Below are 12,234 nucleotides of genomic sequence, written 5' to 3'. Positions count from 1 at the left end.
CCTTTTTTATTAGCATCAGTAGAAAATGCTTATATAAAGTCTCCAATGGCTCTCCTCTCCCTGCATTCTCTATGTAACACATGGCCCCGTCTTCCTCCAACCATCTCCAGAAGAGCAACCGGCTATATCAAGTCTCAGTGGGTCAATGCCTGGCCGTGGTCGACACAATCAGCCCCAAGGGATACGTTGCCATGGCGATCTGTGATGGCTCTCAGTCCCAGCAATGGCAGTTGGAGGGCTGATGTTGATACCCCACGACTAGTAACGTTCCAGACATTGACTGCCCCCCTCTGGATGGAGAACACTGCACGCTGCTGCTGTGACAAGGAAAGAGGGATGGAACTAATTATACAGACTGTGTTCTTGAAGACTTGGAGAATGAATGCTGTTTGTCTTCAGAACTGGTTCCAGCCTCCCTGAAGTGCACAGAGTAAGTACACTGTAGTCCCAACCGCATTTGTATGACTTCCCCTCTTGGAAATTAGTACTCCATTATTCCCTGAGAACAATTCCTTGTCCTATGTTTTAGAATGTGTCATGCAAGTGATTTAAAAAAAAAAAGTACAATCATGTTTAAATGAATTTTATCCAAATAGTATTGCGTAAGTCCCCCAAAAGTGTTTACTAAGAACTGTGGACTACCAGTATTAGGACCCTGGTTTTAGAGTAATTTTATTCTGTACTTATTACAATCTGTTATTAAAGTGGAATTGGCAGCGTTTTAACTACTTTTCAGATATGAAACACACAATCATGACAAATTCCTTGACGTACAGTAAGCCATTGTTGGCAGAATAGCTGGATGTAATTCACCAATACCAGAAATATTGCAAATCACAGCTGGCCTGCTACACTATAGTTTACTGCATCCACCCAATCAGGATGCACTGTTTAAGTTTCAATGACTCAATACAATCAACCTAGCAATGGCAATGAATAAGTCAGTCATACCATGGCTAATAAGCTAGCGTATCTATTTATTTAGCAAGCTAAAAACACAGAGCCCAACATTGGGAAGATGTCATGCCATTGGAGGAGTGACCCATTGTTGCTATGTTTGCAGTTTTTTGGGCTAAGTTGCACTGCGGCTGCCATGGCTTTTCTCTTAAATATTTTTTTGCTGAGACCTGCTGCTGACTCAGGCAGTGAGGCAGGCTGCTGCTGAGTGAGTGGTGGGGAGGACCAGAGGAGTGTGTGTGCTGAGTCACATGAGCAAGAGGAGAGCGAGCAGCATGTGCACTCGTTGTGGCAACACCTTTTTCCATAAAACATTAATGCACTGGAAAAAGACTGGCCGCACTAGAGCACATTACATATATTCACTCCGAGGTGGTTTAAACTGCATTCCAATGTTGACTGCTTAAAGACAACGGTATCAAGCAAAGTGCTTTATGCATGCTCAGTTCTTGGGTCTCCGAGGCTGCCCGGGTGGAAATGATGGAACTCCCTCACGTGGTTATTTTTATGGGGGAAAGTTCTCAATGAAATTGACAAGCTAAATGTTGAGAATTATACATTTGCTTCTGTTGGAGTGCCTGGACACAGCCGTGGAATATATCACAAACCCCAGTGGAGCCTTATTGGTATTATAAACTGGTTATCAACGTAATTATAACAGTAAAAATAAATGTTATGTCATACTCGTGGTATTCAATCTGATATACCATGGCTTTCAGCCAATCAGAATTCAGGGCTCAAACCACCCAGTTTATAATTACAATTAGAAACGTGGTATATCAGACCATATACCACGGGTAAGACAAAACATTGGTGGGTATATAGCGGCTCCGCGTTGCGTCTTGCATAAGAACAGCCCTTAGCCCTAGTATATTGGCCATATACCATACCCCCTTGTGCCTTATTGCTTAATCCCAGCTGTCAAACGAGTTAAATTGATAAATTCTGGCAAGTTTAAGGGCAAATTCTTCTCTTGCCACATACAAAATTAGTTTTAACATCATTACAATTTACTATGATATTCCTTCCTAATTGGCTCAATAACATTATGGAAAAATGGTTTATTCTATAGATATGACAACTTCTCTCTTGCTGAAAAAAGGGTTTTGAGAAGTCATTGGGCTAGAATTTTTTTCGTGACCTTTTTCTCCTCATCGTTTCTTTGTGGCTAGGGATGCAGGTGTCATTTGGTAAGCAAGCATGAAATGTAAATCGCTTGAACGGCTCCAGTTAGCAGATCTCTTGCGTTCGTAAATTCGCTCTGGCTATCTACTCTTGTCTGAGTGTGCCATAGCGCAGAACACTGAGGAATTTATGAATGAGCAGTCAGTAAAAAAAGTCAGCAACACGAAAACAGCAATTTACTCTGCTAGGGCGAGTAAATTGTCAGAGTGGTGTCTGGAAGCTAGCCAACTTTAGCCAGTTAGCTTGGGTGCCGTTGTGAGGTCAGAAGCTTCGGATCAACCCTACTCCTCGTCGCACTCAAACACACCCCTTGTTAATGTGCATAACTGAGTGAGAGAGAGCCTACCTTTTCATTATTGTTTGATCAATAGGACTGTGAAGTTCCCAAATGTAACAGGACTCCCATGGTATTTTAGTGCCTTCGGAAAGTATTCAGACCCCTTGACTTCTCCCACATTCTGTTACACTACAGCCTTAATCTGAACAATCTACACACACTACCCCAAAGCGAGTTGACATTTTTGCATATTTATTAAAAACAACCTTATTTGCATAAGTATTCAGACCCTTCGCTATGAGACTCGAAATTGAGCTCAGGTGCATCCTGTTTCTACAACTTAATTGTGGTAAATTAAATTGATTGTGTCAAGGCACAGATCTGGGGAAGGGTACCCAAAAATGTCTGCAGCATTGAAGGTCCCAAGAACACAGTGGCCTCCATTATTTTTTAAATGGAACAAGTTTGGAACCACCAAAACTCTGGCCGAGCGGCCAGCTCTAGGAAAACGGCCTTGGTTTGAGTAAAATGTTTACAGGGACAGTGCGCATTAATCAACGTTTCAGTAAAAGTGCCGGTTTTAGCCAGCCGGCTAATTTTCAACCGCAGTCCCTGGGCAGGTTATTAAAAACAATTACAATACAGACAATCGATAAGCAGTGAGCACACGCAGAGCAACATAGGACAAGACAGGTGACCAAGAACCCGATGGTCACTTTGACAAGAGTTCCTCTGTGGAGATGGGAGAACCTTCCAGGTGGACAACCATCTCTGCAGCACTCTACTAATCAGGCCTTTATGGTAGTGACCAGACGGAAACCACTCCTCAGTAAAAGGCACACGACAGCCCTCTTGGAGTTTGCCAAAAGGCACCTAGAGAAACAAGATTCTCTGGTCTAATGAAACCATTGGCCTGAATGCCAAGCGTCACATCTGGAGGAAACCTGGCAGCATCATGCTGTGGGGATGTTTTTCAGCGGCAGGGACTGGGAGACTCAATGTCCTTGAGTGGCCCAGCCTTGAACCGCAGCAACACTCCCCATCCAACCTGACAGAGCTTGAGAGGATCTGCTGGGAAGAATGGGAGAAATGCATGTATGCCAAGCTTGTAGCATCATACCCAAGAAGACTCCGCTGTAATCGCTGCTTTAACAAAGTACTGAGTAAAGGGTCTGAATACTTATGTAAATGTGATTTTAGAATAAGGCTGTAACATGAAAAAGACAAGGGGTCTGAATACTTTCCAAAGGCACTGTACATATTTTCAGAAATTGATTCAAGTGTATTTTATGGCTTTTGGCGAATGCATTCTAAAGTCACGCTGTTACTACTGCCTGTAAACACAGTCCAGTTCAAAGTGAATTATGCCAGGCCCATGTGGCAAACGGCTTAATTGCATATAAGCCTACGGCGCACCTGTCTGCGGAGACTCTGGTCCTGGACAAGACAGATTGTTTTATTTACTCTAGTGTCTAACTCTCTAAAAGCACAGCTGTTTCCCACTCTATATTGCTATAGAATTTTCACAAATGCCTTACTATACGTCATTCCCAAACTTTTATGAAAATGTAAAACAAAATAATCTTCCTGGGGGTGTATGCGAACAGATTTCATGTTACAAAGCTGTCAGTTCCACTTGAATTACTATGACATACAGTATTTAATTTAATTTTGTAAAATTTTCTTTGGCAGAAACTTTCTATTGTACAAATATTTATCACTGGAATTTTGTTTTAAGTTATGTATTTGTCATACTTCTTTCAAACTGTTGATAGGCTAGACCAGGGCTCTCCAACCCTGGTCCTGGATAGCTACCCTCCTGTAGGTTTTTTTGCACCAACCCCAGTTTTAACTTCCGCTCTACAACCAGCTAATTATTAGGGTTGGAGAGCCTTGGGCTACACTGCATTAGCTCTACTGACCAAGAGATCGACATTGTGTGCAGTCTATGGAAATCATGTTGAATAGGGTAAGTGGAAATGCAGGGATAGTCTTTCATTTCCCAGTCTCGGCTCACACTAGCCGTCTGTCCTGCACTGTTCTAGTGAGCTATGATTTGGTTTTTTTCTTATCTAAATGTACGCTGTGCAGTTGAGTAATTCTCTTGCAAATGAGACAACCAAATAAATGTTAATTGAAGTATGAACATGCCTTGTCTAATTTGACATTAAAGTTTGGTCCATTTCCGTGGCACGGAATTGAGATAAAGGAAATAGCCAATTTCAGATGTAAAATATTTTATTTTTTGTAAATGATCTGATTCCACAACCCATCACACTCTGTATACTCTAAAAAGCCTTCCATTTTTTTTTCTTACATTAGATACTACTATACAGGACAAAGAAAAGACGCATACTGTTAAGAGGTCTGAATATTGTACGAGGGAAAATTATGTACAATTTGAAAACATACATGCCATGTACTGTTTATACCGACTTTTGTGCACACAAATAACTTCATTTCATACTGGTCAGAAAAATGCTAGTACCAGATTGACTTTTGTGATTGAGTCAAGAAGTAAATCATACAATTTTTTTTCTCAACTAGCCAGCACGTTTCTTCTTCAAAAGAAATGTAAACAACAAATTTTGTCAAAAGCATAATGGAGTCTCCTGCATATGGTAAGTGAAAGACGTTAATTAACTGCATGAGGTAAATCAGACTACTGTGCGTATGATACAGTTAAAGAAGCCAACCGATGGTGTGGGTGGTTTCCAACCTAAATTCAGTTATCTAATTATACGTTCAAATCTGATTAACTAAGGTTTAGGATGTAACCGTCTCTGATTGGTGCTCTGTGCAATTCTTAAGATTGCGCATGTCAATGCAAATAAATTGTTGTAAAATTAAAGAAACTGAAAACATTCTTCAAGTGGTCATAATTTTAGACAACGCAACTACATTCTAAATAAAACAAAAATACTTTTACACAATGATATCCTTCTTAAATACTTTTTTTGTTGAGAAAAACCCTAAATCATCCAAACAGCCGTGAAGCTTAGGTAGCATTTGGCTGACTATTTACTTAATTGCGTCTTTCCTTTTTTTTTTACAGATATTTACACATTGTATATAGTAACACGTTCTGATTAGACTGGGCTGCAGTTTGCCGGTGACTCTTTCTCCTCATTTAAAAAAATAACTTCATTTGATAATAAATACGAAAAAAATATCTTATTTTACATAAATCAAAAACAAACTGACTCATGGAATCAAGTATTTACCTATTTTTTGTTTTTAGTGCAAGTTAATAATCCCTTAGCTTTGTCCCTAAGGAAGTCCTCTCTGTACATTCCTTGTTCAGTGGCGTCTACATTTCTGTAACTATATATTTCTTAATCCGGAGGACCTGCCTCTCTAACTAAATAAGGCGGTGGCCAGCACAAAACTCTCCTGGTCAACTGGTGAATTCTACCCCAGCCCCAATCCGCTAACCCATTTCCCTCTCACACTTTATAATATTAACAAAAATCCATCTCTACTATTTTTTGCTGAGTGAAAGACTCGGCTCACTGCCTTTGTAAAAATAGTCTTTCTGCCTTTTGATTCCTCTAACAGTTCTGTGGTCAGTCTTTCCCCCCGATTATAAAAAAAAAAATAGTAATAGCGTATCAACCAACAAGCCTATAAGGAATGCACGTGTGTGTAATTTTAAAGTGTTGTTGCCCGTCTTTTGCCGCAACTCTGTTCTAGTTCATCCATTTCCGACAGTTAACTGCACCACAGTGGCAAGGGATCTTATGCTGGTCGTCCTCCAGGTCAAATTTGTAGTCGTAACACAGCTAAGAGGGAGAGAGAGAAATCAGTTCAATCCAGCTCTATTGACATGCAAAACTTTGATAAAGATATCTATGCTTGATATGACGAGACCATTGTTATTCATGTGTCAGCTTAATGTTTGAGGTAGCTACAGTGCAATTCATTCCCAATCTCTACTCCCAATGTAAAGTAATATTGCTAATGAAAGGTACATATCTTACCTCCTCTCCTCTCTGGATATTACGGCAGGAGCTGATGACGATCTTAACACCTCTCTCCAAGCTCACAGCCTCAGTGATGCAGTTCGGGGCACAGGAGTGGTTGATATATCTGAGGATGATAAAGGGTAAACAACTTTTCTAAATGCTAGTGAAATGATAGCTTGACCTCAGCATCGAAATGTAACATAAGTGGGGGTCAAATTATGTATTCAGAATGTAGAAACTCCTACCTTGCTGGTCCGCCTGTTATGGTGGCGTCGACGACATGCTCACTGTCCAGGCGGAACATGTAGACTCCACGGTTCTGCAGCACAGCAATAGAATCAAATATGTAAGATACAAAATTGCCATGCTTGTCTTGTAGATACAGTGCCTTCAGAAAGTATTCACCCCCCTCGACTTGTTACAGCCTGAATTCAAGATGGATTAAATTGACTCTCACCCATCTACACAACACCCCATAATGACAGTGAAACAATGTCCGCAGCATTGAAGGTCACCAAGAACACAGTGGCCTCCATCATTCTTACATGGAAGAAGTTTGGAACCACCAAGACTCTTCCTAGAGCTGGCCGCCTGGCCAAACTGAGCAATCGGGGGAGAAGGGCCTTGGTCAGGGAGTTGACCAAGAGCCCGATGGTCACTCTGACAGAGTTTCTGTGTGGAGATGGGAGAACCTTCCAGAAGGACAGCACTCTACCAAATCGGGCCTTTTATGGTAGTGACCAGACAGAAGCCTCTCCCCAGTAAAAGGCACATGACAGCCCGCTTGGAGCATGCCAAAAGGCACATAATGGATTCAGACCATGAAACCAAGATTGAACTCTTTGGCCTGAATGCCAAGTGTCATGTCTGGAGGAAACCTGACACCATCCCTATGGTGAAGCATGGTGGTGGCAGCATCATGCTGTGGGGATGTTTTTCAGCTGCAGGGACTGGGAGACTAGTCAGGATCGAGGCAAAGCACAGAGAGATCCTTGATGAAAACCTGCTCCAGAGCACTCAGACTGGGCGAAGGTTCACCTTCCAACAGGACAACGACCCTAAGCACACAGACAAGACAACACAGGAGTGGCTTCGGGACAAGTGTCTAAGTGGCCCAGCCAGAGCCTGGACTGGGACTTGAACCCAATCTAACATCTCTAGAGACACCTGAAAATAGCTGTGCAGCGACGCTCCCCATCCAATCTGAGAGCTTGAGAGGATCTGCAGAGAAGAATAGGCGATACTCCCCAAATAAAGGTGTGCCAAGCTTTTTGCATCATACCTAAGAAGACTTGTGGCTGTAATCACTGCCAAAGGTGCTTCAACAAAGTAAAGGGTCTGAATACTTATGTAAATATTTCTTTTTTTAAAAACACATTTCTAAACTTGATTTTGCTTTGCCATTATGGGGTATTGTGTGTCGATTGAGGGAGAAAAAAAACGAATCCATTTTAGAATTAGGCTAACGTAAAAGTCAAAAAGTCAAGGGGTCTGAATGCACTAACTACAATGTTGATCCATCCTCAGTGTTGTCATGCCGTTGGCCTGGGGGTAGGTTTATGACAGTCATAAATACTACTTCCCCCCCTTTTTCCTCTCTACCCTACTGATGTGAAATTTGAAAACCCCTTGGTTAACAGTGATTCTGGGGGGAAATTAACTATATTCTGGTAATCCGACCAATTGAACATATGCAGTGGTACTTAATGAATATGATGTCAGTTCGGTTGTCATCTGAGACATTCTCATCAATGATAAGATGACAAACTCTACAGTGGAAAGTCTGCACATTGGATTCACATGGAATTCTTGTTCAATTTAAATGTTTGAATATAAAATTATTGGTGAAGAGATTAAATGTAATTTGGGTTTTCATAAGGTTAAGGCTCTGCTCAATCAGTGGCCCGCCCCTGTGAAGAGACATGGGTTATAAAACTTTTCAAACACGCCCTCCTCTCCCTTCCTATTTAAAGCCTTGACGAAAATGTAACCTCCGGTTCCAAGTATGTGAGATCTGCAGCCTCTGCGTTAAAAGGACTAACATGTCAACTACAAAACTAAGCCAACCTCAGTGTGAGCTTTGGTTGCGAATGGTTTGAACTTTGAACTCTTATTCACTACAGAAGTGATACCTCCTAGCCGTTGAGTTAGCAACAGCAGCTGCAAACACAGGCTAGGAAAGAACAGACAGAGTATCCCGTCTATCACACAACGACGTTACAACGTATCCAATTGACCACCAGAGACTTTCTTCAAAGGACAAAGGACTTGGTTTGGCAACACGGCCTTCCATCTACCACCAACCTACCGAAGCGCAGCTCAGAGTAAATATTTATTGCATTTTCCTTTTCCAAATGGCCGATAATTTAGAATGCATAAGATACTGTATTTACGATAGCACAGCTTCTCCCTGTGTCCCTCAGTCGTCCCGCTCTTTCACTCAAACCCAGCCCCTTTTCTTTTGAGTAACCACCTGTCATATCTGTTCCGCCCGCTAGGGACGTTTTTCTTTGATGTAATTTGTAATCAAGGTATGATTAATTCTGTGTGATTAGTTAGGTATTTAGTAAATAAATAATTAAACCCAATTTTATATTGTTGATTCAACTTGTTAGCCAGGGTTCGTGCAGATAACTAACAATTTAAAAGTTTCAGATGACTGAATTAAGGTGACGATTAATATTGACTGCTATTGAAGTAAAATATTACGAGGTCTTTAAGAGTTTATTCGGAAGATAACAGCTCTAGAAATATTATTTTGTGGTGCCCCGACTCTAGTTTATTACATTTACATGATTAGCTCAATCAGGTAATATTCATTACGGAGAAAGGATTTTATAGAATAGCATGTCATATGACTTAATCCGGCATAGCCAAAGACACGACAGTGTTCTCCTATCACAGCCATTTAAACTCTGTTTTTAACTTCTTATGGCTTGGGGGCGCTATTTTCACGTCCGGATGAAGTGTGCCCAAAGTAAACTACTTGCTACTCAGGCCCAGAAGCTAAGATATGCATATTATTAGTAGATTTGGATGATGTCTGAGTATAACAGAACTCATATGGCAGGTGAAAACCTGAGAAAAATCCAACCAGGAAGTGGGAGATCTGAGGTTTGTAGTTTTTCAAATTATTGCCTATCCAATATAGTGTAAATTTGGTCCAATTGCACCTCCTAAGGCTTCCATTAGATGTCAACAGTCTTTAGAGCGTTGTTTCAGGCTTCTATTGTGAAGGGGGAGCGAATAAGAGCTGTTTGAATCAGGGGTCTAGCAGAAAGCCTTGAGTTTAGTCACGCGTGCGGCTGTGAGCACGAGCTCTATTCCTTTTCATTTCTAAAGACAAAGGAATTGTTCGGTTGAAACATTATTGAAGATTTATGATAAAAACATCCTAAAGATGAATTCTATAAATTGTTTGACATGTTTCTACGAACTGTAATATAACTTTTTTGACTTTTCGTCTGGACTTAGTGCTCGCGCCTTGTGCATTTGGATTACTGGACTAAACGCGCGAACAAAAAGGAGGTATTTGGACATAAATTATGGACTTTATCGAGCAAAACTAACATTTATTGTGGAACTGGGATTCCTGGGAGTGCATTCCGATGAAGATCATCAAAGGTAAGTGAATTTATAATGCTATTTCTGACTTTTGTTGACTCCACATGGCCGGTATGGTGGCTGAGCGCTGTACTCAGATTATCGCATGGTGTGCTTTTGCGAAATCTGACACAGCGGTTGCATTATCTTTAATTCTATGCATAACAGTTGTATCTTTCATCAACGTTTATGATGAGTATTCCTGTGGCTCTCTGCAAAATCACAGGATGTTTTGGAGGCAGAACATAACGCGCCAATGTAAACTCAGATTTTTGGATATAAATATGAACTTTATCGAACAAAACAAACATGTATTGTGTAACATGAAGTCCTATGAAGATCATCAACGGTTAGTGATTAATTTTATCTCTTTATGCTTTTTGTGACTCCTCTCTTTGGCTGGAAAATGGCTGTGTTTTTTGTGACTCGGTGCTGACCTTACATAATCGCATGGTATGCTTTCATCGTAAAGCCTTTTTGAAATCGGACACTGGTGGGATTAACAACAAGTTTATCTTTAAAATGGTGTATAATACTTTATGTTTGAGGAATTTCAATTATGAGATTTCTGTTTTGAATTTGGCGCCCTGCACTTTCACTGGCTGTTGTCAAATCGATCCCGTTAATGGGATTTCAGCAATGAGAAGTTACGTCTCCATAGGCCTCATGGTGAAATCCCTGAGGGGTCAACTGAGTTAAAGACACCTGTATCTTTGTAATGACTGGGTGTATTGATACACCATTCAATGTCTGCTTTTGTAAATATTTTTTTATCTACCCATAGGTGCCCTTTGCGAGGCATTGGAAAACCTCCCTGGTCTTTGTGGTTGAATCTGTGTTTGAAATTCACAGCTCGACTGAGGGATAGTACAGAGATGAGGCAGTCACTCAAAAATCATGTTAAACACTTGTTGCACACAGTGAGTCCATGTAACTTATTGACTCAAAAACATTTCAGCTTTTCATTTGTAAACAATTCCACTGACATTATGGGGTTTCTGTGTAGGCCAGTGACAAAAATATCAACATCTTATTCAATTTTAAATTCAGGCTGTAATGGAGGCACTGTTTTCAGACACCACTTCAAATTAGTGGACTCGGCTATGTCAGCCACACCCATTTGCTTAAAGGTGTATACAGTCGAGCACACAGCAGGATGGCCTTACACATGTAGTGTATCTAGTCTTGTGGTAAAAATAACTATCTAAACTCACCTGGGATTCATACATCTTCTCCATCCGGTTGGCGACCTCGTTGCGAATGAGGGTGCCGATGTACTCAATCACCATGGTGTGGGACTCAATGTCCCTGGCGGCGTACAGACCCAACCCCTGCCAGAGGTCAGACACAGTGCGGGTCAACACCAAACAACTTAACTCGACTTAGAACGCAAACAACCACTATGAATGCTGCCATATCAGTCATACATCAAAACAAAATAGCTTATGACACGTTTCTAATAAGTTAGAGAAGTATATTGAATCTGCATCAGTGATGTGTAGAGACCGCATGTAGCCCTAGCACAGAGTGGCAAAGGTGCCCACCTGAATGCGGGAGCGCGCCAGGTACACATTGCTCTTCCACTCTGCCTTCATGCGTCGGTACTGGAAGGGGACGGATGCAAACTGCTTGGGGGTCACCTCTTCTGGTGCTTCCACCACACCCACACTGCCAACCATCTGCATGGACTTAGAGGAGCCGCCGGTGCTGGACAAAGTGTGAGATCTACAAAAAGAGGAGAAACCAAAACACACGAGACACCCTGAAGCATTTCCACAACAGGAAGTTAGAATTACAGTACTACTTTTGTAGAGTTGGGCTTCCTGAACCCAGATTATGTCCACTCCTAACTGGTATTGTTAATAGAGACAGTCCATTTAAAGGTACAGGAATAGGCTTCATTTGGGCCTCCGGGAAAGCGGCCGTAAGAGTTAGTTATTGGTTGGAGAGGCAGCTATTGTGTGACTAAGAGCAGAACCCTTTCTAGCAGGGATACCAACATCTAGTTTTATAAGAAAGTAGAATAACATAAAACAGAATTATGGGTTAATATAGCACTAAAACAGTGACACGTACAAGATTGACTGAACATGGACGTGACAATGAAGGATGACGACTTCACAAGAAAAGAGTGATGGAGGAAAGCGGTTGTTTTTGTTACATTGATTTAAATCAAAGGAACCTCATGACTCTTTTCCCACAACTAGGAATCTGTGAAGTGACGTTAAAAAAAAACATGCATGAAGA

General features: G+C 41.2%; 2 protein-coding genes across 18 annotated transcripts in view; one reads left to right on the top strand and one right to left on the bottom strand.

Annotated features, from left to right (window-relative positions):
• LOC110489717 (polypeptide N-acetylgalactosaminyltransferase 11) overlaps positions 1–5,284 on the top strand; it is a 56,444-nt gene extending 51,160 nt beyond the window's left edge. The window contains exon 12 of one of the 2 annotated variants that reach the window (XM_021562503.3): positions 111–5,284. In XM_021562503.3, coding sequence (XP_021418178.3) covers positions 111–242 — 132 coding nt within the window. In that variant the 3' untranslated portion in view covers positions 243–5,284. The remainder of the gene's footprint in view (positions 1–110) is intronic. The other variant, XM_021562504.3, reaches the window with a different exon arrangement.
• The window catches only part of LOC110490933 (histone-lysine N-methyltransferase 2C), a 231,504-nt gene continuing 223,906 nt past the window's right edge, over positions 4,637–12,234 (bottom strand). For 15 of the 16 annotated variants that reach the window (XM_090199401.1, XM_090199404.1, XM_090199405.1 and 12 more), the window contains 5 exons: positions 11,532–11,712; positions 11,202–11,318; positions 6,630–6,703; positions 6,400–6,508; positions 4,637–6,201 (listed from right to left, as the gene is read on the bottom strand). In XM_090199401.1, the coding sequence (XP_090055527.1) occupies positions 6,109–6,201; positions 6,400–6,508; positions 6,630–6,703; positions 11,202–11,318; positions 11,532–11,712 (574 nt within the window). In that variant the 3' untranslated portion in view covers positions 4,637–6,108. The remainder of the gene's footprint in view (positions 6,202–6,399; positions 6,509–6,629; positions 6,704–11,201; positions 11,319–11,531; positions 11,713–12,234) is intronic. The other variant, XM_090199415.1, reaches the window with a different exon arrangement.

The sequence above is a fragment of the Oncorhynchus mykiss genome, chromosome 15 (genome assembly GCF_057628025.1).
Source record: "Oncorhynchus mykiss isolate SJ-2025 chromosome 15, ASM5762802v1, whole genome shotgun sequence".
Taxonomy (NCBI): domain Eukaryota; kingdom Metazoa; phylum Chordata; class Actinopteri; order Salmoniformes; family Salmonidae; genus Oncorhynchus; species Oncorhynchus mykiss.
Note: the sequence above shows the minus strand (reverse complement) of the source record. Positions and strands in the feature narration are given on the sequence as shown.